A 24,916-nucleotide genomic window follows, 5' to 3' on the forward strand; every position below is an offset into this window, starting at 1 on the left:
TAAGCATTGAACTCAGTTTTTGACTCTGACACAATGTGTACACTTTAGTTATACCTTTGCCTTTCTGAGGATCTAAAATGCTGGCGGATAAATGCTGAAAAGCAATGAGACTGACTGTGTTTCTGAAAGAGTGGGAAAAGGAGTGGTTCACTTAAAACAGGATGGGTGGAGCTGTAGTTTAATAGAGCTAGTCGGGTACTCCAGTCAAGACAGAAGATACATGAGGAATGAAGTTGGGCTTCTTTTTCTCCCGGTATTTTGAAAACAACTCCACCCTCTCTATAAAGGCGCAGATTGCAACCTAGCAGGGAGTGTGGTTTTCCCTGGAATCTGAACCAGCCATGGCTGGGACACTGGAGAAGAAGAAGAGTAACCCGAGTGGCAGTAGCTGTGACATTCGAGGCTGGAGGAAATTTCAGTAAGTTCCTTGTGAGATCGTGCGGTCTCAAGTGCGATCTCTGCCAAGCTTTGCGGAAGTAGCTTGCCACGGTTGGCTCCCTGATATCTATCTATCTTTGTGTTTGCATGTAAAGCTTGGCATTTCTCAGGTGTGGACCACTGTGACTGCTCTACTTCGTCGATAGGCAAAGAGTAGTGTATAGATCGTGTAAGTAGATCGTAGATCATGTAGAAGATCGTGCTTCCCTGTTTTCCTCCGGAGGGCGGCCATTCACCCAAAGGTGAAAATAATTTTAAGAGGAATATGCATAACTTGTAGCCTGGTGAATCATGCCCGTCCCTCTCGGGATCTGTTCCTTGGCTTATCTGCTGTCACTATTTCGGGGAGGCGCGCAACCACGATTGTAGTTACTCCTAATTTCCACCTCGCTCGTTCGCTCCCTCCTACTGAGCCTCCGATCTTCCTTGGCGCGCCCAGAGGATGGGAATGGAGACGCCCGCATGCGCCGCCGCCGCCGCCGCCGGGCTGAAGCCATCCGGACTCCGCCTCCCTCCCTCTTTTTTTCCTTCCGATGTTCTCGCTGCCGCTGCCGCCGCCGCCGCCAGCACAACCACCACCACCGGCATCCCCGCGAAACCGGGAGCCGCTTCAGGTACGATCCTGATACAACTGTCCCGAAACCTTTCGGATTGCAGCTCTTCCCCGGCTGCTGATTTTTCCGCAGGCACCCCATAATAGACAGCCCGGGCCCTGTCGCCATGGAAACGAGACAGTCTTGATGCTTCTCCATCGTCTTTTGGCCTCTCTTTTCTAATGTTGTGGTCACCATGGAGACCTGGTGGTTTTTGCCTCCCTTGGAAGGTGTGTTCCCTCCCGATCCTCTTCGCTTCTCTTCCGGGGGTGGGGTGGGGTGGATTCAAAAGCATCGCTCCTTCCTTCCCTCTTCCATCTAATGGGATTGCCATGATTGTCTTGCCCTGTAACATTCCTTGAGCATGATTCCATTTTTCTCCTGCTCCCCCAATAGACAGACCACTGTAGAGCGTTATCTGTCATTGGCAGAATAATAACATATGATAGAGGACCGGCCCTTTTGCCAACCTCTGTCGTTCGGGCTGCTTTAGGCAATCTTTCTGACAAAAATAGGATGCTATTTGGAGAGAGGTGAAGAAATGGTAGAGCTCAAACAAGGCCCTGTGTCTGTGGAGGCCTGGATTTAGCTAATTGACATATGCTGTTGTGGTGTGAAGGTCACTGGAGTGCGGATTCTTTAATGCAGTCTTCCAAACCTGAGTCCTCCAGATGTATTAGATCAATATTCATAAATGCAGAAGAGATAGGGCAGGCCTGAATCAGTTTCCTTACTGCTGTTCTGGAATCATGAAAAAAATGTCAGGCCTTCATTTACTTCTATGTTGTAGTTGCCAGTATGTGAAAAAAGATATCCCTGCTCAATTTAAAATCTAACATGGGGTGAAGGTGAGGGTGGGAATGTGCAGTTATGATTAAGTCTGTGATTTACAACTGGCATTCAGCAGAAAATCTGTATATATATATAGATGTGTGTGTGTGTGTGTGTGTGTGTGTGTGATTTGTTGACATTTGTTCGTCAGAGCCTGCTGTTGAACTCTTATAATGCATTGGGATAAATATTTTCTGTACACTCAGACTGTTGTCTGTACTTAAATTTATCAGCCTTGTTATATCAGCCTATCAGATCTGGCAGAGTAGGTATGCTGCATAGGGACCATTGGCTATGAACCTACATTTGGTGGGTCCCAGGAGATGTACTTTCTCTGTTGTTGTGCCCATTTCATGGAATATTCCCCCTCCCCAAATTAGATCAGCTCTGCCCCTTTTGATATTCCAAAAAGTTCTCAACACCTGACTATGTTATCAGGCCTGGGACTTCCAGGTAACCTAGCTTAGATTTGCTTGGCTCCATTGTTGAGATGGCCATGTTTAGCCTTCTTCTTCTACCTATGGTTTATATCTCCGGCTTCTATTATTTGTTTTAATATGGATGTTTATATTTTATATTTGAGTTTTACCTCTGTTGTTTTTATCAAATTATTTGTATGCTGCCCAGAATTGATTTGGTGAGGTGGGTTACTATATAAATTTGATAAATTTATAACAAAATTTAAAGAGGGCTGAATACATGAACACATGCATTTGATCCTAGCGATTTGTAGAGCTGAAACCCTGCATGTTGAAAAATGGAACTTTATTACGCTGTTTCCCATTGTAAACCCATCTCTGACCCTTAAGTTCTTTGTACTCTTCTGACTGCAGGCACCCAGTTACCAGCTCTCCTGAGCGGCCGGTGGCGGTGTGGGGCATGGCAGCAGTGTGGCAACAAGTGCTGGCTGTAGATGCACGGTGAGGCTCCTAGGTTGGATATATAGGTTGCTTGAACAACAAGGAAAAGGGAATATGCCAGTATAGTGTAGTGCAGGGCTGTCAAACTTGCGACCCACAAACCGGGTGCATCATACTGGCCACGCTCATGCCTGGTTTAGCGAAGGGAAAAAGTCGCGATACGTTCTGGGATGTCTCCCTGATGATGCAAGTTTGACAGTTCTGGTGTAATGGTTAAGATGCTGTATTGGCATCAAGTGGGACCCAGGCTCATGTACTTTGAGCCATGAAACCTCCTATAGACTTAGTTGTTCTCTCTCCACCCACCTACCTCACAGGATAGTTATTACGGAGTGAATTGGGAGAACTATCTGTAGTATCTTGAGCTTCTGAACAAAAAATGCAAGATACAGTTCAAGCATACATGTTTACAAATAAGTCAAGTGTACGGGAGAGGTTGTTCTTAGCTGCTGTTCAGGGAAGTACATTATTGAGAACACAGCTTCATAAATCTTGAGATTTTATTCCTATGAACTGATTATAGTTTAGCACTATAATATGAATTTAGGAATTAACGTTGAGGATATGACCTGAGAAATGGGGAAAAAGCTCTCTGCCATCTTGATTTTTGAGAACAATTTGTTATTGTTTGAGAGAGGGAAGATTTACCTGATGGGGAAGGAGTAAGGAAGGAACTTTATTCTAAATCAGTGTTTTTCATTTAATGGACTTAAATGCATACTGACATGTGATTACAGCACAGTACTGAGATGAGCATAGGACTTTGTGCTGCAGAGAATTTTACACTCTCGATTAGTGGAAACTCAGAATGATGCTAAGCAAAAGAGAAGGTTAAATTCAACAAGGATACTATTGGCTGAGGTTTCTGGCAGCTAATGCATCATCTTGTCTTGCAGATATAACGCATACCGCACCCCAAATTTCCCTCAGTTCCGTACACAATACATCCGCAGACGAAGCCAGTTGCTGCGGGATAACGCTAAAGCAGGCTTCGATCCCTTGCTTCGTAAACAATACCTGCGGCTACGCAGTCAGCTTCTGGCCCAGCGCTACGGCCCACTCTCAGAACAGAGCAGCTTTCGAGCCTACAGCAACAGCATCGTCCGAAGCAGTCGCACTACACTTGATCGCATGGAGGTACTCGGGTTTTTGCATGTTACAAATCAGGGGTGTCAAACTGGTGGCCCACGGGTCGGATGTGTCACATGCAGGCCACGCCCACCCCAGCTCCACAAATGGGGAAAACGTCCCAAAATGTCACGTGACAGCAACGTGACACCACGAGTTTGACATCTGTGTTATAAATAGTCTGATGGTAATCAGTTCAGTATATCTGACAGGGATAGACAAGAATTGGGGAGATGAAAGGATGAGAGAGAATTTGTCAATACCATGTTACCTAATATAGCACTGAAGTTTCATTGCTATTGTTTCCAATCCAGTATCCCCTAGGGACAAGCTTGGCCATTTCTTCCCTTCACATAAGTGTTCCTCTGCATTGTGTCCCCCAAGAACTTTCTGTCTTAAAATGTAAAAATTATGTGTTGTAACAATAGGATTTTGATGATGACCCAAGAGCACTGGGTGCCCGAGGCCACCGCCGCTCTGTCAGCCGAGGTTCCTATCAGCTGCAAGCTCAAATGAACCGAGCCGTCTACGATGAAAGGTATAACGCCAGCTAGAGAAAAAGGCCCCATGTTCCTGTCAGTTCTGCTCACTTCTCTCGTGTTAGTTTTTTTCAAGTTTTAATCAGAAAAGGCTGGTGATGGCCAATGTTGTCACTCTGGTGCATTTAATCAAAGAATAAAGGTTCTTTAGTTTTGTCTTGTCTCAGCCCCATTTCTGTTGAAAATTAAGTTCATGATCTGTTTATATCAGTTTATATTATTCTCTTCCTTAGATCACCAGGGAGTGTTGTCCCCACTTCAGTGGCAGAAGCTAGTCGTGCTATGGCTGGAGATACTACACTAAGTGAGAACTATGCCTTTGCTGGCATGTATCATATCTTTGACCAGCACGTGGATGAAGCAGGTGAGTAGAGGAAGAATATAGCAATCAATCACATGAGCCCTTCATGGCTTGGGACCAGGTTATCTGAGGGACTGTCTCTTGCCGGTCACATCTACCCGACCCATCAGAATGGGGAGGCAGGGAATGTTGTGGGTCCCATCCCTGAGGGAGATACACCTGGTGGGACCCAGAAGAAGGGCCTTCTCCATGATGGCTCCCTCTCTCTGAAACATCATTCCCCCCGAGATTAAAATGGCCCCCTCTCTAATACTCTTCCAGAAGGCACTGAAAATCTGGTTCTGCCAGTGGTCCTGGGGAACCCAGAGTGGGATGGAGCCCATCAAATGGCTCGTGTGATCTGTTGTCGGGGCATGGGGTGGGAGTTGGGGGGTGATTTTTTTCCCCAGATTTTGTTCTATTGTACTTTATTAATTTATTTGATTCTTTTTGTTAGTTTTTATTGTTTTTTGTTTTTTAAATATGGTTTTACATTCTGTAAGCCGCCTCGAGTCACCATGGGCGAATAGGCGGCAATATAAATTCAATAAATAAATAAAGGCTCTGCTAAGCCTTTTCCTTCTGTCTGTCAACACAGACAGGGCATGTATATTATTATTTGCAAAAGAAAGATTGATACTAAGTTCTGATCAAATCCCTTATCCCCAAAAGAGGTTATGATTCTTGCCTTTTGGGGGGAATAAGAGTAAGAACTATGTGAAATGGAATATTGAGATAGACTTTGTAATAGCTGTGCCCAAATTTCCATTGCTGTCCAGAATCTTCAGCGGTAGCCACATTAGTTGAGGAAGGTTAACATCAAGATGGCCATCGATGCTGCTAAGTACATGCTTAAGATATTGAAGTCTGATCATTTAACAGAGTGCCCTCTTTGTCCCACTATACGACTCAAAATATTCCTCAATCAATTTGATAATGGTGTTGATGCAAGAAGGAACAGCATAAGAAAAATCCAGAATAATGTACAAAACTCCAGATAGTCCAGTATCAATCTAATGGGTTTTCTCTTCCCCTTCTCAGTGCCTAAAGTTCAGTTTGCCAACGACGACAAACACCTACTAGCCTGCTGCTCTTTAGATGGCGCCATTTCGGTGTGTCAGTTAGTACCCACTCCCCCTGTGGTGCTTCGAGTGTTGAAAGGACATAGCCGTGGTGTATCGGACTTTGCTTGGTCTCTCTCCAATGACGTTATAGTTTCCACTTCACTTGATGCCACAATGCGCATTTGGGCTACAGAGGATGGCAAGTGTATCCGGGAAATCCCAGATCCAGATGCTTCTGAGCTACTTTGCTGTACTTTTCAACCTATGAATAATAATCTCACAGTGGTGAGTGAAGTAACAGTGATACACTTTCCCCCCCTCTCCTGAGTATGTATTGTGAGATATTGGGCCTTTGTCATTCCAGAAACACTAGCTTACATTCAGCTGGAGTTTATTTACTCAACTTTTATTCCCATAAAGTTAAGTAATAAACAGCTAAATAATGACGCAGCTGACTGGACAAAGTGGTGTTCAATGATCCGAAAAGCGGACCCTGCACCTGTGGGAATATGCTAGGAACAAGATATTCTTATTTTTCTCTAATGTGAGGGAGGGGACAGAAGAGAAAAGGGGTCTAGTTATAAAAAGTTAAACATTAAATTACCCCTCCCCTAACTTAATCCTTCTCTGTTATGAAGATAGGGGTGGGGTGTTGCAAGGGTTAGAGTTTCAATTCTAATTCCATTTACAGGGAGCCTGGCCATCACAATCATAACTTGTGACAGTTGTAATCACGTGACCAGCCTGATTTTACAACCTTTGTTTTGTGGTTATTAAGAGAATCACCATGATCATTAAGTGAATCACAGTTGTTAACCGAATGCAGCAGTCATTAAGTGAACTATGGTTCACTATGATTGAGGTTTGGCTGAAAGTGAAGTAAACGCTGGTTTGGGGCAAAAACATCGTAAAATGTGACCACATGACTGTAGATGCTTTAGAACCCCCAAAGTTCAGTCACATAAACGGAAGGGGGGGGAACCTAATCATTGGAATTCCAAATCCAGGTCATAAGTACCTCCCAGGTAGGTCCTTTGAAACTTCAGACAATTGCTAAGCAGCCAGTTATTAGGACTACCTGTATGTTACTGGTTCCTATTTTACTTCGTGCAAGCTACAAAAAATAATTTATCCATCCATCAGGTGGGAAATGGAAAACACAACCTCCATGTGATGAACATCTCAACAGGGAAAAAAGTGAAGGGTGGCTCAAGCAAACTAACAGGCCGAGTCCTCTCTCTCTCCTTTGATTCTCCTGGGCGTATCCTTTGGGCAGGAGATGACAAAGGCAGCATATTCTCATTCCTCTTTGACATGGCAACAGGTGAGTTTCCAAGAGGATCTTGCAGAGACAGGCTGCAGCCCAGTTTGGATCAGACAGTTTCTGCTTCATTTCATTTTTGCAGGAAAACTGACCAAAGCCAAGCGCCTCATAGTTAATGAAGGAAGTTCTATCACCAGTATCTCAGCTCGTTCCTGGATCAGCAGAGAAGCACGTGATCCCTCTCTCCTCATTAATGCATGTATTAACAAGCTATTATTATATAGGTATGATGCTCTTGCGCCAAAAGAAGTGCTTTATTTGTATATGCAGAATATTAATAAATCCCATTTTAAGAGTAATCTATGCATATATGTATTTATGCTTACACCATTCCTTTTATTTTTCCTGACAGGGTAGTGGATAATGAAGGAACATTGCAGCTTAAGAGAAGTTTCCAAATACAACAGAGCTCACATCCTGTCCACAGCATTTTCTGCCCCCTCATGTCTTTTCGTCAAGGCGCTTGCATTGGTATGATTCTTGTATGGCCATTCTGTAATTGGAAAAAGAATGTAGTAAAGCCAGTTCTTTGCAGCTTCTTATAGCCCCATGCTTTTGATGTTTTCCATTGCGCATGATTTCCTCTAATACAGAGTTAAAAGGAATTGAAGACCCCTCCTTTATTAAAGGCCTATATTTAATGAAGGTTTTATTCTAATCATTTATTTTTGTGCATTTCAGTGACTGGAAGTGAAGATATGTGTGTGTATTTCTTTGATGTGGAACGGGCTACCAAAGCTATCGTTAACAAACTTCAAGGACATAGCGCTGCAGTCTTGGATGTCAGCTTTAACTGTGATGAGAGTCTCTTGGCATCCAGTGATGCCAAAGGCATGGTGATTGTCTGGAAAAGAGAACAGAAGTAGCATATTTTCCTGTGATAAGTTAAAGGAAAAATACATACAAGACGCTGCTTTGAGGACAACGGACAAAGAGGATTAAAAGATCCAATCTTTCTTCCAATTGTTGGTTTATGTCTTCTTCATCCTGGAACACACTGCACATACTTCCATAATACAGTGAGACCACTGCTGTTGTCCTTTTCAGTTGGTGAGATTTTGTACAGCTTACAAAGGATTCCACTTAACCCTGTGAAATGTGGATTAATGGATTTCACCATCCAGATAACTGTTCTTTTGATGAAAGAGAATGTGATCAATTGTGCTACAGGAAGTGGTTACGAACTGGCATAATAAAGTTTAAGACTTCAAGGATTCTTTTCTAATTCAAGAATGTGAAACCTAATTTAGTTTCAGTCCTGTCTTTTCCTAGATAGCATGAAACTACTTTACTATATGAAGAGTGCTCAATTTCCTCCTGGAAATATATTTTACACAGCATGGGTTAAAGTATCACTCACTACAATGTAACACAAGATATCAAAGATGAAGAAAATCAACCTGTGTTAATTGAATTTATGGACTTCAGCATTAAATTTGTACATAGACTGCTCTTCAATATAGAATTTATGTAGTAGGATATTTGCTTTAGCGTGTTTCTCAAAAGTTGACTTAGTACTTTCTTAATATAACCTTTGTGTATGAAAGCCACGGATATGAACACAGCATTTAATGTCTAGTAAGCCTTCTGGAATCTACCAAAATAATTAGCATATTCCTGATACCACAGAAATGAGTTTTCTTAGAAATGAAGTTCTGAAACGGGTCTACTTAAATTGCAAAATGCTTTTTTGTTACATCTTTCACAGCATGCATGAAACTGGGGTATAAGAGGGAGGGTTGTTGTATTAAACTTTCTGTATTGTGGCTATTACAATTTTTCTTTGGCTTTGTTCTCTTCTGTGCATAAGAAACTCTGTAAATTAACTGTCACTGAAAAAATTGCAATGGTATTTAATCATAGGCTTTTCAGGCAGGTACCTGGCAGAAAGGAATAGATTTGAGAGATATAGTAGTACAATTATCAAGAAGCATGGATTGAGCTAAGGGGATTGTATCCATGGACATGCAAGCCAGTCACATTTTTTTTAGTAAGGAAATTGCAAGGCGTTAGGCAGAATTGACAGATTTTTGAGTACAGTTGAGAGGATTAAGAGATTATTACATGGTAATGGTGTCTGAAATGCATAAATCAGTTTAGCTCTAAAGGAAAGCTATGTTAGGTGGAAAAATATAAAGTTAACAATGTAAAGTAGCATGAGACTTTCAAATAAACTAGGTATGTTTAGGTAAAGGTATGTTTTTCTAACATTACAGCTGTATTTCTAATAAAGTGTAACTGCAGCCTACCATTTAAACTGCTCTTAAATTATGACTGGTTATCTTTCTTGGGATTTGGGGGAGGGTCATCAATGGTGTATTGCTTCAGAAGTATTGTATTGAGTAGGTGAATGTTCACCCCATGACAGTCACTGTATAATCTTTGTTTTATCTGTCTTAATGGACCAACTGTACAGTATTCTGTGTACATAATACATACCAGAAAACAAAAGCACAAGAAGAAATCAGTGGTGCCCTTAGTTGGAGAGGATGTACTCAGAATTACATCACAAGGTCTGCTGATAGCATAAGTTACTATAACCAATGGTGATTTATCTTCAACAACAGCACAATTTCTTTTCCAGGTAATATAAAATGATAGCTCTCACAAATCTCATGGAAGCAAATTCTACAATGCAATGTGTTAAAAATCTAATGATTGCATTCACACATGCTAATGTTTAGCCATGGTTAATGTCACTATGACTTAACCAAACCAGGCTATTTGATTAGTTTATACTGTATTTCAGTATATTGTACAACTCTAGAATAGAGAGAATTATATAAACCCAGTCACCTGCCCTAAATATCCTGCCTCTCAGGGTTTTAATTCTGAGATGGGGCTATCTCTATTCAAGTTTCTTTATTCCATAAAGAATGTTAATTCTGATTACATGTATGTAAAATGTTTGAGATTTTAAATAAGTAATCCTAACCTTATCAGAAGTCTGGTGATGTTCCAACAACCTGGAAGTTTCAAAATTGGAACTTTTGCAGAATGATCAGAATAGCATCAAAAAGCTATTTCAAGTATGAAAACATTTCAAACTCAAAATGTTTGCAGAGTATTAGTTTTGCTTTTTTTTTGCAGATTTAAAACCCTCTATATATTTCATTCTTCCTCTAACTTCTCTTTAATACAGGTATCCAACTCCCTAATTATCTTGTTGTGCATCAATTGTTAATATACTGCTCCAAGATAATAGAAATCAGTATTTATTTTAAATAATATGGTCAAATCATTTTTGAAAAGGATTATTTTCTGTGAACTTGGATATACCACAAAAGTATGTTAATGATTATGCATATGTACGATGCTGCTTTAATCAAGGCAAGCAGGTATATGCCTGTCATGACTTAATTCTTATAGTCCCCAAGCTCTAAAACTATTGTTGAATTTCAGCAGTACAAAAATCAGGTTTTTTTCTCAGCATTTCTTCTTTTAATGAATTAAAACTGTAAAATATATTTCTTCTTGTAGACATAATGCATCTATTTAAAACAGTTCCCTTTATCACCACCCACTGCAAAAGTGTGGCATTTCAGCCTTAGTTCCTCTGCTGAAAATTCTGCATTACTATCATTCCCAAAGGTTTTTTTAAAAGAAGTATAGTCCCCAATAAGGAAAATGTGACTAACTACTAAAATGATTGTACTCCGATACAGATAATAAATTACACCCAAATATTTAATATTTGTAAAAAAAAAAACTATTAACATGTACTCACATTTTGCTACTCTTTTTGAATGCAGTTGGTGAGTTGCTTAAACGGCTAAGTCCAGGCTCTCATTTGAAAAAAGGTCATCCCTGAAATGTTTTTCTTTGTATACCTTTTACATTAAATACAAATATCCAAAAGAACACTGAGATCTAGTATCCTTATTTTCCCTAACTTCTATAGGGGAAATACATCTTGAACAATTTTAAGCATCCCATTTTGTTTATTATTTTCTTCCTAAGAGGCTCAAGCAGCAAAAGTTTTATCACTCACTATGTTTCAAAACAAAAACAGCATTTTAAATGTTAATGTAATCAGCAGAAGCCTGAATAGATTTTTCAAGAAATCTTGTCAGAGTGAGCTTATTTTGGGTTTGGGGGGGGGGTGTTTGGTATATTTTTATTCAGTTATAATATAGGGGAATGGAGAACATTTCATATATATCTTGAGCATTTAAAGCATTTAAACTATCACATAACATTCTTATTAATACACTAGATAAGTATGAACTAGGTGTAGTGTTTAAGGAGGCTAACAGCAGGTCCTTAAAACTAAACCAGAAGTGAAGTACAAAATGAGGGCTGCAGGGTTAAGTCCTCAGCCAGGAACACATCAACCATTTTGGCAATTATTTTGAACAAAGAGATAGACTGAACATTCACCAAATTTACAAATGAAATGAAACTGGGAGGGAGAGCTAATATTCTATAATATAGAAACATGTCATTATTTAAGAAAACTCAAATTCACCAGAGCAGGATAAGGAACTCTTGGCACAGCATTAGTATGTGCAAAATGGGTCTTGGAAGTGGAATTGATATCAATCAGTAATGTAGCTGCAAAAGGGAAACATTTCATATTGCTTCAGTAGAATATAATTTTCAGATCTCACAAATAGTGCAGTTCTGTATCCTTTTCTGTGCACTTAAAAGGTTTAGATACACTGGAACAAGTGCAAACAGATATATAAAGATGATCAGGGCAGTAAAAATGGGTCTACAGGGCGATAATAAAGAGTGAGTAAATGTTTAGTTTTCAAAAAGTGACAGACAGTTATAATTGTTATCCCTTGTGATATTTGGAGTATGCTAATAAATGGTCATAATCTGTTCTTAGTTGTCCCAAAGAAAAAGAACCTGAAATAATTGGTCTAAAATTACCAGAAGACATTTTCCAGTTGAAGTGTCAGAAAAACTTCCTAAAGGTAAGGGCATTCAAAAATGAAAACTTCCGGTTTGAAGGGCTTCAGCGACAGACAGGACTCCGTGATTGTGCGCGGTTTCTGCCTGGGCTCGCCGCTGGAGCGCCCCGAGCCAGCTGGTTTCGGGGCTAAGCCACCCCGTAGAGGTGGTGAAGAAGGGGGAGAGTGCCAGCAGGGTCGAGGAGAGCTGCATCTCTCCTCCTCAGCTGGTCAAACTCCCTTTCCCGAAGGCGGTAGGAGCGGTGGTCAGAAATGGCCACCTCAAAGAAGCACTCAACTGGAAAAGAACGTGCAGGAGGAAGAAAAGAAGTGAAAGTTTTGGCTGACCGGACTAAGTTGAAAAAACAATAACTTAGGTACCCTGGAATTTAAATTTTACAAGAAATAACATCGCTCCCAAAGAAGAGTTGGAAGCAGCGAAAGAAAGTGAAAAGGGAAAGGTTTGGCTTTTTTTCTTCTCTCTCCTTCCTTATATTGACAATTAAGAATAAGAAATTGGAAAAATCCGCTTTGGCATCAACAGGCAATTGAGCTGAAAATATAACTAAATGCCAGAGACAATAAAGATTTCTGGACATTAAAAACTTTTTCTTCTATAAGTAGGAAGGGAGAGAAAAAGAATAAGGGCAGGATCTGGAAGAGGGAGGAGACTGCCTGGACTTTAAAAGAATCTAAAGTAAAACTTCAATAAGACTTCTAAAAGATACATTTTAACTGAAACTGCAACTAAATAGTAACCCCGGGAAGAGAAAGTGGGGAAAAGAGAGCAAAAAGAAACAGTTTGTGTGTATTTGGATTACTTGGTGACTTTTGGATTTTGGGCTATTATATTTGAATGACTAAAATCAATCGGGTGGTTGTTTAATTTTTTTTACAATGGCATCACTTTTCGATGAATTGAAAATGGAACTTAAAAGGTACAAAGAAGATGCACAAGAAAGGAAAGGTTCCTTTGGCTTCATTTTTCAATTCTTAGAAATGAATTGAAAATGGAACTTAAAAAGTACAAAGAAGAGGCACAAGAAGGGAAGGGTTCCTTTGGCTTCGTTTTTCAATTCTTAGAAATGGAGATTTGGAACTATGAGAAACAAGAAAAGACTGCAAAACAAGAAGACTGGGACAAAGAAGAAGCCATCTTTAACGAACAAGTAACTCTATGTGGGGAAGAAAAAGGAAAGTGGGGAAAGAGGATGGAGAATTTAAGATTTAAAAAAACAACCAAAGAAAAGAAAAATAATTTGAAAAATAAGTATAATACTGAAAAACAGAAAAGGGGAATACAGAAGAGGGAAGTAGAGGTAGAGAGACAAAGGGGTAAAAAGGGGAGGGAGAAGAAAAGAGGGAAGAAGGAAAGGAAAAGAAGTCACAAAGGTCCGGAGCGGAGCAAGATATAAAGAAACAGGACCTATTTAGAGATAATGGGTAAAAATTTAACTGAAAGGAAGATTCTGTAAAGGTACATGAGATTGTGTTATATTTGAAATAAAAATAACTTTAGAAAATTGGAAACAACATATGATTAGAATGAGGGATAGAATGGTTAGTGTAACTTAGTGAAATGTTTGTGAATAAAGTAAATGAAATAAATGAGAAAATTGAATTAGGAATTGAATGGAAACACTTTAATTAGTCAATGTTTTATAAAATATAAGTGAAGAATTGATTATGGAAAGCTAATAATTGTTCCCATTAGAGGTATGATATTTAATTGAAAAGTAACGTGAAAAATCTTAAGACTTTAATGAATTTTAATATTAATGATAGAATTGAATTGGAATGGAATGTTGTTTTAATTATATACATTTATAATTTTTTCTTTTTTTTAAGAATATTGTGTGTAGTTTAAGAATGTACCAAACAGAATCCGAATGGAAGCTATGTATTATATTGAGTGTTATAACTTTAGGGGAAAGATATAAAGGCGTCATACTCCAATCAGTAACTACAGGAGAAATTTTGTTTAATGAGAAAAGATAATAGATAATTGAAACAGGACAGACAAAAAATATAATATTTTTTTTGAATTGAGATGAAATAAATATAAAATTGAGGAAGTTAAAAGAGGGGAGAAGCTATGTAGAAAATGTAAAATTGTAATAAGATATGGAATAGAATATAAAAATGAGCATGAACCTGAAATTGTGTTTGCATGAAGAAATGTAATCCGGGATTATGCTGCTTTCAAAAAAGATGTTTTAATTGTGTTTGTTTTCTTTTTGTGAAAACTCAAATAAAATTTACAAAAAAAAAATGAAAACTTTTATCCTAAGAGATGGTGGGCTCCCTTTGATTGGATATATGCAAGCAAAGATTGAATTGGTATTTGTCAGGGATGCTTTCATTTTGATTTGGGACTGAGCAAGGGCTTGGACTCAATGGCTTAAAAATTCACTTCCAATTATATTATTCTAATTTATTATTAAAACAAAATAAATTAAACCCTCATTTTCTTGTGCCAAATATAAAACGTTCCTGCTCTACAATATCTTTCGTGTTTATAAAAACCAAAGCCCAAAAGCAAGTGATTTGATTTTGTAACTCTGATTACATGTTTCTCTCATTTCTGTTAGATTAAAGCTGCTTCTAAAGCCTATTCTCTTTACATTACTGCAGTGAAAATTTTTTTTTTTTAAAAAGAACAGTAAGTTGTAAAACACAGAATAAAGAATCCAGACAACTAATTCAGTTCAGCAGTCATAATTCAAGAACTTCATAACATCTTCCAAATACAGCTATCTCCAGAAGCTAGTTTTTGCCCCAACCCATTAAAAAAAATTAAAAACATTTTCTTTAAAAACAAATGCATTAATTAAAAAAGACGACATTGTTGCTTTTTCAGGTTGCATAGAGCTTCACTCCATGATGGTTTTAAGTGCAACTTCAAGTAGCAATTATGTAAAGATGGACAGCAGTCATATGGCACACTGAGGTAATACAAAGTCTGTGCACAGGGAGAAGAAAACGGCTTTGATTTCCCACCTACCAGTAAGGTGGCTAGGAAGTGCTTCTTACAGAAAATTAAAATTTTTGTCCTTCGAAAAAAACCTGAAAAATTAGCCAGTTCCTTGTCTTTGTATTTTAGGCTTTAAACAGTAAATTGTAGTTGAGGGTCAGATAAGATAAGCACAGACTTATGAAAAAAATTCTGTTCTACGCTGTAGTGTTTCCAGCAAGCATCTCAGCAGCAAGATAGTCAAGCAACCTGTTCACCTACTGAGGAGACTGCCCCACACCCATGTTTTCCATAAAAAAAACTCTGATCAGGCAATCAGAAGCAGCCAAGTCAGTGCTATATAGCACAAGAAATGTGGATTACTGCCCTCTTGCAGTTCTAAGCTTTATCATTTGTTCTTCAAGTGGGTAAGTTCCTGACTCTTAGCCACTGTCTGCAATCTTTCAACAGCCAGTTTGGACTTCCAATCCAGGCTTTACAAGGCATCTTCCAAGAAAAATGAATAAAAAACTAGAAAAGATATTTTCGACAAGTTTCTGTGCCACATTTACACTCAATTCGCATCCGCTTCTTGGGTGAACAAGTCAGACTTCCCACAAGGCCAAAATTAGAATCCATCCTTGTGCTTTCTGCATTTACTGGATCCACTGTGGAAGATATTTATCTAGCATCAGATTTCATAAAAGATGTCTCTACATTTGATAACAAAGCTTATTCATTCATTGACTAAACTTGAAATAATTACGTTCCTTTAACTCTTAATATATTACTTTAAGAGACAAAACCAGAAGCAACTTGCACATAACATAGAAACAATCTTTTAGAGCAATGCTTCTCAATCTTTTCTTCACCACCCCTTTAAATACCTTTTATAGCCACGGACCCCCAAACTTTAACTAAAGATTTAAATCATAACATTTCAAGCCTTCGCAGATCCCCTGTGATGATATTGCAGCCCCCCATGGATCTGTGGATTACAGGTTAAGAACCACTGTTTTAGAGCAAACAATAAGTCCAACCAGAATTTAAAATAGTTGAAAATAGGAACTTCTTTCATAAATCCTATCTCCTAAATCCACTATGGCAAATTGCAAGTTATCTCAAATTATCCCCAAATTTCTTCTTTCTTACCTTGCATATTATAGTCAAAGGTGAGCTCTTCCCCAACTCTGATAGATCGAGTAGCAAAGAAAGCAATGCGTGGCAGTCGTTCATCCAAATTTTCAATAAAAACATTATACACCTGTAGATTGGGGTTGCACTGGAAACAGAGAATGCAAGGTTGAGTGAAAATGAAAACAAATTTTGCCCTGAATATTATTGAGTACAAGGCTCCTTCATTAATTATTGCACTTACACTGTGATTAACAAAATGTGAAATGTTGCCATAATAGGCAGCATCTACTGTGTATACATCTTCTACGTAGTCCAGATCAAATAGATAAGTGGCACCCTGTCGGTCATAGACCTGACCCCGTCTCTCAGCTTCCTCTGATGTGATAATCTGGAAATGATATGGAAGAAATAAAAATCTAAAGCCTATAAAATAAAAAGTCTACTTTTGCTTCTGAGTCTTATCGTATACTATTCCTCTACATTTTTGGATTTATTGGTTTTTTCAGTTGCTTTGCTGTGCTGAATATATCCTAACAGTCCAAATATGTTTGTGTTATCATTTTGATTAATGCAAAGACATGAAAATATTTCCAAATTCCCATAGAATATACATTCTTTGTTTTGATCATCAAACTCTTAACAGTTCAAATGAAATGAATAAGTTATGTTGGACAGGTCTGTTGTGCTAGTTTCATCCACTCAAGCTTCTGTATGCCACAAATTCAGCAGGAAGCTCCAAAATATCTCCCAACTACTATTGAACTGCTCACCAGGATCAGGTGTGCTTTCCAATACTAACATATCTGAGATAATTAGTTAATATTCAAGTATGCATAGCTTTATTTGTTGGTAATAGCTTCCCTAGTTAAAAAAGATCATGCCATTTAATGATGATCCTTAAACTATCTTACAAGTGTTTATACTAATATAAATACAAAATGCACATAATTAGCAATCTAATAGACAAAGGAAAGTTAAATGTTATAAATAGACTTGACAACAGAAAAAGGACCTCTTGACTTAAACAGATGCAACAGTTTTCAGATGGACAGCAAAAACATGACACAAAATGGGAAAGAGAATAAGACTTTAGTGAGAAACTTTACTGGTAGATATATACCAAACCAATGTCTGGGTAACAAAGTATTGAACACAAGATCTGTGTATTAATTTTCCTTTTCTTTCCAATTAGTTAAACCATATAAATTATGAGATCAAATATCATTTTCCAGATGCATGTGAAACTGAAATTAAAAGATTACTCTTATATGTGATTGTCATGCTTGTTAAACCATGGTTTAGCACAGTATGGCTTCAGTCTGCTCTGAATAAAGAATTGTAATTATACAACTATTACCTATTTTTGACCTATATTATGAGCCTCTGTGGCGCAGTGGTTAGAGTGCAGTACTGCAAGCTACTTCTGCAGCCAGCTGCCTACAATTTGGCAGTTCAAATCCCACCAGGCTCAAGGTTGACTCAGCCTTCCATTCTTCCCAGGTGGGTAAAATGAGGACCCAGATTGTTGGGGGCAATATGCTGACTCTATAAACCCCTTAGAGAGGGCTGTAAAGGACTATAAAGCGGTATATAAGTCCAAGTGCTATTACTATTTATCTGGTATGATTTGGAGCAGATTCCATCTGGATTCTGAATCAACAAAATTTATGTATCATACTGGCTCAGCCTTACCTCTCCAACATATTCCATGACAAAACTGTGCTTGCGAATCTTCTCCAATGTACGTACACCCCAGCCACATCCATTATCTGTCCGGAAAATGCAAAGGTCATAACGAATGCCCCTCTGTACTACACGGTTTGGGCAATCAATACCACAGCTACAGCAAGAATTGCACTCATAGATGGGCATGCCAGCCTTGATCTTCACTTGGCCCAACTCATTATAGGCAAATTTATGGTGTGAAGCACCAGGACAGCATCCTCCTGCTGCTTCTGACAGACAGTCTGAACATTCACAGCCTACAGCCATCTGGTTGAGAGTGATACCCTCCCCAACTTTATATTCATTGATGTAGACAAAGTCCCGGGGAGGCCCATCCAAGTCCACCTCATTTTCTACCACAATTCGTCCCTTGTGGTTGCGCTTGGCATTAAGCTCATATTCCCAATGCTGCAAAGCTCGCCTCTGTTTGGCCTTCTGAACCAAATAATTGGAAATTCCTTGATCAAGTAAGCGCATATTCTTTTTGAGCTTGCCACCACGCCGGATGAATGCCTGTTCTAGGTCCCTGTGGAATTGCTTGAGTATACTGATACATCGCAAATTCTTTCGGGGCTCCCAGGTATTGTCTGAATCAGGATAGCCCCGCCACTTCACCAGGTAGAATTCCTCATCCTGAGTAAAATAACAGAGCAAACTGTTAAGTCTATAATATTACAATTTAAAGCCCAGAAAATAACATTTCCTATAATTTCTTCACTAAAACAAAAATCCAAAAATATAATCCAGGTTTACTACATATCATTTCCATCATCCCATCTTATCATTCCCAATTTCTTAAGGAAAAGAACACTGATTAAAAGGGAGAGAACAGAAAAAAGTATAAATTATGAAAATGTGAATACAGATACTCTGTCAACAGAGACCTGGAGAAGACTAGGTCATATAAAAGGAAATAAGATTAAAACTATTAGAAAATCCAAGAAACTCACCTGGATTTTCTTATAATCACATAGATATTCTACTTCAAAATCACTGAGGTTTTTTTTAGTAATGCCCAAGGAAGGGCAACACACCTTCTCCAATCGACAAAGATCCTGGAGATTGGACCAAGTTGACTTGCAACAAACAGTACACTCTATGGAGGATAAGAGTAGACATTCACTGTTAAAATATAGGTTACTTTTAAAAAATATTAAGTGTTATCTGAATAGTCCTGCAAACATACCAACCAAAATAATTACAGGAAAGATTCCTTCTTTATATTTAGCCTGACACATATTACAAAGATATAGAGAATAGCAGAAATAATATTTCAAAATAGCCATGTGACAATAATTTTTCAGTACCTAACAGTTTTTAAAATAGAAATGGGTTAAGAAACATCTAGACTTATTGGTAAATCCATTCATGTAATGATGATATGCAGTAAATTGGCTGTTTAGGATAATAAAAAAATGACTCCCAAATGACATAGACTGACATAAAAGCAATATGAGCTGTGTTCAATTCTAATGTAAGAACTAAATAATTTGAATCTAAGAATTTAAATTCACCTAGATTTTGTACTGTTCAATTTCTAAGTCTTAAAAGAGTTTTATTAAACAAAGTAAATCTTGCTAGGCTTATATTTGTAGATTGCTGCATTCAATTATTCACCTTTGAATTCACAGCAAATGTTGTATTTACTTATCCGAAAGGTGCTTTTTCAAGAGGCAACTGGACTTTCTTGTTTTTCTTTGAAGATTCTGTGTTTCTAATCCAAGCTTTTTCAGAGCTGACTGGACAGTGGGCAATGGAAAGATTTATAGTCCTTGCAAACAGCTGGTCATTTGCATTATTTTAGAAAGGCATTGAGATCACCTGGAGGTTTATCTGTCATCAGGATGGGTGTTGAGCCTTCTTGGAACTGTTGAAAGAACCATGTTGTAGACTGGTGATTCATAATGTTGTATCCGCCCCCACTGTTGAGAATGACATCATACGCCATCATCTACTGGTATCTCCAACCTACAACACAGTCCTTTCAACAGATCCAAGAAGGCTCAACACCAATTTGCAATATTCAGGTGACCCTGACTAAACAGATAAACCTCCAGATGGTTTTAATGCCTCTCTGAAAGAATGCAAATGACCAGCTGTTTACAAGGAGGATAAATCTTTCCATTCCCCTCCATCCAGTCAGAGCTGAAGAAGCTTCTTGGATGAGAACTGAAACATCTTCAAAGAAAAACAAAGTCCTGATGAATAATAACTAAACTTTAGATGTCCATTTTTCGTACATAACCTAACATATTTGAAAACTACAAAAAGAATTATTTCTCATTTTATAAAGACAGAACCTAAAATAAAAGCACATCTTTTTAGGGAACCTCTTTCAGATAATTATTCTTTGTATTGTACATAACAGTTTTCACAACCCACCGGAATTTCCAAAATGAGCTAATATCTTAGAAAGTCTGTCAAATAAAATAAGATAAACTTAAGTAATTTTTGTGAAATTTCTTTTCAACACTCTAGTTCAAATTCAGCGTTCTAGAATTAGAATAACCAAGACATACATTTATCAAGATTTATGAAATTTACAAAACCATCAAGCTGCTGTTTTTTCATTTAAAGAATCCTAATTCTTTTTACAAAGGAAATATCATTACATGAAGGGCTAGCACAATTTCAGATGGATAAAGGTGAGATTGGATTATAATTACCTCTAACACATTGTTATCTACTCCAAATTCTTGGGCAAGCTATAAAATGCAACATATCTAAGCCTGGTAGTGACAACTGCATTTTAAAGAACAATCTTGTGCCAGCAGCACGAATGTACATATATTGAAATGTAAGCAAGATGAGGTCATTTCACTCAACTATATCTACACTTACTAAGAGATGTCTCATCAATAGAATTCAATTCACATTTAACACAGTAAATACACACACACACACACAACATTTATTTTAAATATGTTTCTGCCACTGATTCCCCAAGACTTGAGCAGTTATCAGAAACATCGTAAGGAAAAATACTTCAATAAAAATAAATTCACTAAACAAAATAATTTTAAAAAGCTCAACAGCAACATAAGGATTTAAAAAAAAGATTAAGTTATGTATCCACTAATTCATCCCAGCAGTGAAAACATGTCTTCATCCTGGGCAAGATAAAAAAGCCAAGTCTTTTAAGCGCTGCTTTGAAATCCATGAGGGAAAAAATAAGACTAAATCTCCATAGAGAGGGAGTCCCAAACATAAGGATGATTTTAAAAAACACACATCTCCCAGATGGCATTCTCAGAATTGCCATACTAAAATGATACACCAAACATAAGTTTATCAAGCGCATATTAGTTGTTTCTTATAAAATGCATGAATATAAATTGAATAAAATGGTGTAAGAAAAATAAAATAATTATCATAAATCACTTAACATCCCCATGTGGTTTCAGTTCTAAGTCTACTCAACAGATAGATGTTGAGATTAGTGGCTCTTCAACCAACACATCCACAAGTCCAATCAGCGCTGCATAAATTAGTGTATTCATTTCTAAAACCTGAGTTTCATACAAAAATCAGACTTTTCGATGTCTTGTTCATTACGAATTTGAAAATCATTCTGGAAGTCTTTCCAGCTGAAAAACAGGCTAAACATGCTTTAGGGAAAAGAGCATTAAGTCTGACAGGGAAGAAGCTTGAAATTATTATTGCCTCCAGTCACTTCGTTCTGTGAGGAAAACTTATTGCAAAACAAGTTTTGCTCCCGCAAAGCGAGGTGCTGCTCTTCGACGGGAAGGGAGCACTACGCGCAACAAGGTTGGTCTTAAGAAACGGGAAGCACGGGATGACAAAAGGTGAAGGAAAACGCAGGAGCCAAACCAGGGGAAAAGGGGGTTCTTAAAAAAAAAAAAAAAAAAACGAGGTAAGGAAATATTGCCGGAAATACAAGCAGAAAAATCACTACAGAAAGTCAACGTGGTGGAGTAACTTTCGCGGCGCGAGCCCGTGGGGTCCACGCTTCTCTCTCATAAATCCTTTTTCTCTTTTTCTCATCTCACCGCGCGATCATTTACCTCAACTCGCTCGCGGCGCGAGGCAACCGACTGGCCGCGCCACATACCCCCGGCTCGCGGGATCTTTCCCCCCCCCCCCTCCCCATAACGGTCGTTGCCGAATGCCGCTTCAGCCACGCGCCCGCGAGAACGCGGCGGAGGCGGCCACAGGATGCTCCCCCTGCGGAAACTCCCGATTCCCGCTCGATTCCATTCTCGCCGCCTAGCGCCGCAACGCCCGGCGCGCTCTTGTTAGTTTCGCTCACCTTTTAAATTTTCCGCCATCTTAAACATTTTTTTTTATTTCCCTCCACCCACCGAGGCCGCCAGAAAGTTTTCATCTCACAAGAATGGGAGCTGGAGGCGGATCCAGGCAGCCTCCGAAGCTTCGCCTTTTGAGGAACGGGCTGTCGGACCAATGGGGAGCGCGGGCCCCCGCTTAGGCCCCACCCTACAAGGCCTTCCCTTGGTTTCCTTTCTGACTCGCTTCGCTTCCTCCCGCCGGGCATGAGGCTCTGGTTGCCGCTCGGCGCGAACGAAAAGTAAAACTTTGGCACCGCCTCCAGGCGCTTTTCAAAGCTGGAGCGTGTGGTAGCTTGGCCGTTTCGAAACGTTGGTCTCTAAATCTTTTTCCTTTTCTCGCTCGTACTTAGGAGGAGATATGAAATAGAAATGGGGTACGAAAACTAAATATTCATATTGACACTTTCTTTTGTCTCCTGAGAAAGTTGCACCCGAGCACGAGGGTATCTGAAAGATGTAGAACATTTATGCATTTATGCTATAATAAGGAAATGGGGGGGGGACGGACGGATTATGTTCACGTTACTGATCCTAATCGTTTATGAGACAGTTGTGTTTAAAATGCCAACCTTTGTTCCTGATTACATTTTCTTTTTGCCATAGAGCCATGGAAAAACCTTGAATTTAAGAAGACACGGGCTGGAGAAAGGAACATTTTGCAGCTAGAGAGAGACCCCACTTAATTTAATTAAGCATTGTACTGCTGAATTTCAATAGGCACTGTAGGGAATAAATGTTGTATAGTTGGTTGTGGTTGCCTACATTTTTTCCTTCTTTACAATCATTAAATATTTTATAACCATTTGTTTTTAAAAGTTACAATTTTTTTTCTATAGTACTTTTCTCGGTTTCAGCTCAACTAATGAAAGGTATGCATTGGTGATCAATACATTTTTCCCTAATATAAACAGAGATCTAATCAAATTGTGTTTTGTTACTAAAGATAATACTTGGTCACGACCAAAAGTTGTTTGGTAGCAACTTGATTCCAGAAAGTTTTCTCAGCTTAGCAAAATAATATTGTAGGCAGAAAGCACCAAATAAAATATTCTGTATAGAGAAACGTTGACACTATGTAGGTAGTCCTCAACCTACAACCACTATTGAGTCCAAAATTTTTGTTGCTAAGCAAGGCAGTTAAGTGAATTTTGCCCCATTTTATAACCTTTCTTGCCACAGTTAATTGAATTACTGCAGTTAAATTAGTGTAACAGTTGTTTAGTGTATCTGACCTCCTTATTGACTTTGTCAGAAGGTTGCAAAAGGTGATCATATGACCTTGAGACACTGCAACAGTCATAAATATGAACCAGTTGCCAAGTGTCTGAATTTTGATCATGTGACCATGGGGAAGCTGTAACAGTCATAAATGAAAAAGTCATAAGTCACTTTTTCAGTGCCTTTATAACTTTGAATGGTCACTAAATGAAGTGTTGAAAGTCGAGGACTATCTGTAAATGCACACTTCACATTCCCAAGGGCTACTCTAAATCTATTTTATAACCCAAATTGTTGGATTTTGAGCATCATTTTTTTCATGAAATATTGTTACAATTTCAAAGACAATGGGCAGGATATATTTAACTTATTGGGCAATATACCCAATTGGCTTCTGTACCAGCTTTGGGGGTAGATGGTAGAACCGTAGTAGAATCCCATATACCGTATTTTTTGTATTATAAGACGCATACTAGCTTTAGAGGAGAAAAACAAGGGGGAAAAAATCTTCTACCTCTTAGCATCCACCCGGTATTCATCTGGCTCGCATTCTTGCAGCAAACAGCCTGGTCAGCTTCAGCATGTTATCGCAGTCCCAGCACATGGCTCCTCAGGGCTCCGCTCCGTTGCACCCATCACCAGTCAACTGAGCTGAGATGCTGTCATCGCAGGGAACACTGGAGCCTTCGCTGCTGGGCAGCCGATTGGCAGTTGGATCGGCCTCCCGGAATACCACTGATCAGCTGTTCTAGGTGGCAGTGACCATCGCCTATTGCCCCCCGTTCACCGCCAATCAGCAGCAAAGGCTCCAGTGTTCCTCCATTGGTGGCCACACACCAACCCCCTTCCCCCCACGGCAATATTCGCTCTATAAGATGCACAAACATTTCCACCACTTTGGGTGGGGGAGAAAAGTGTGTTATAGTGTGTGTGTGTGTGTATATATATATGTGTGTGTGTGTGTGTATATATATTTGTGTGTATATATATATATATATATATATATATGTGTGTGTGTGTGTGTGTGTGTATACACACACACATATATATACACACACACACAAAATACAGAAGCCTGATGATGGCAGATGAGATTCTGCCGAAACGTTGCTACAACTTTAAAAGCACAACTACAATGACGTGGGAAAATACCTGAACAAAGCTGAATACCATACATGTAAGTACCCGCAAAAACTTAAGAAAACATATATATGTATACTATGTATATATGTATATTCAGATAACCAAATCAGCACCGCAATTACCGATTTATCGGCGTATAACACGCACTTTTTTCCCCCTGAAAATAGGGGGCAAATGATGTATGCGTGTTATACGCCGATATAATGTTAAGAAGCCTTTGGTGAATGCTGCTGGGATCGGGGATCAAGGACACAAATGAAAGAAGGGGAGGGAGGAAGCAACCGAAGCCTGTCCTCTCTGGGTCAGCTCTCTCAGTCGCTCTCTCGCTCCTCCACCAGCACAGGAAGAAACTGCTTCA

At 38.9% G+C, this 24,916-nt stretch overlaps 2 protein-coding genes across 6 annotated transcripts; one reads left to right on the forward strand and one right to left on the reverse strand.

Annotated features, from left to right (window-relative positions):
* The first annotated feature begins 18 nt into the window (after positions 1–18).
* Positions 19–9,428, forward strand: WDR13 (WD repeat domain 13). 3 transcript variants are annotated; one of them, XM_087956704.1, is made up of 10 exons: positions 19–1,261; positions 2,696–2,782; positions 3,679–3,919; positions 4,339–4,448; positions 4,683–4,813; positions 5,831–6,138; positions 6,997–7,177; positions 7,260–7,401; positions 7,530–7,648; positions 7,859–9,428. In XM_087956704.1, exons 2-10 carry the CDS (start codon positions 2,742–2,744, stop codon positions 8,041–8,043), a joined length of 1,458 nt encoding a protein of 485 aa, XP_087812830.1. In that variant the 5' UTR covers positions 19–1,261; positions 2,696–2,741; the 3' UTR covers positions 8,044–9,428. The 3 variants fall into 3 exon arrangements, with proteins under 3 accessions (XP_087812830.1, XP_026532135.2, XP_026532134.1); XM_026676350.2 differs by having other exon boundaries at positions 19–1,052; XM_026676349.2 differs by having other exon boundaries at positions 19–418.
* A 5,349-nt stretch (positions 9,429–14,777) lies between these two features.
* On the reverse strand, positions 14,778–22,387 carry SUV39H1 (SUV39H1 histone lysine methyltransferase). 3 transcript variants are annotated; one of them, XM_026676352.2, is made up of 6 exons: positions 22,161–22,387; positions 18,841–18,986; positions 17,858–18,523; positions 16,407–16,553; positions 16,181–16,310; positions 14,778–15,696 (listed from the first exon to the last, which is right to left on the reverse strand). In XM_026676352.2, the coding sequence occupies exons 1-6, from the start codon at positions 22,186–22,188 to the stop codon at positions 15,560–15,562; spliced, it is 1,254 nt and encodes a 417-aa protein (XP_026532137.1). In that variant the 5' UTR covers positions 22,189–22,387; the 3' UTR covers positions 14,778–15,559. The 3 variants fall into 3 exon arrangements, with proteins under 3 accessions (XP_026532137.1, XP_087812832.1, XP_087812831.1); XM_087956706.1 differs by lacking the exon at positions 16,407–16,553 and having other exon boundaries at positions 22,161–22,274; XM_087956705.1 differs by having other exon boundaries at positions 16,181–16,553; positions 22,161–22,274.
* Positions 22,388–24,916: the final 2,529 nt, after the last annotated feature.

The sequence above is a fragment of the Notechis scutatus genome, chromosome 2 (genome assembly GCF_049901735.1).
Source record: "Notechis scutatus isolate UNSWTSFEM ecotype Mainland chromosome 2, rNotScu1.2, whole genome shotgun sequence".
Lineage (NCBI taxonomy): Eukaryota > Metazoa > Chordata > Lepidosauria > Squamata > Elapidae > Notechis > Notechis scutatus.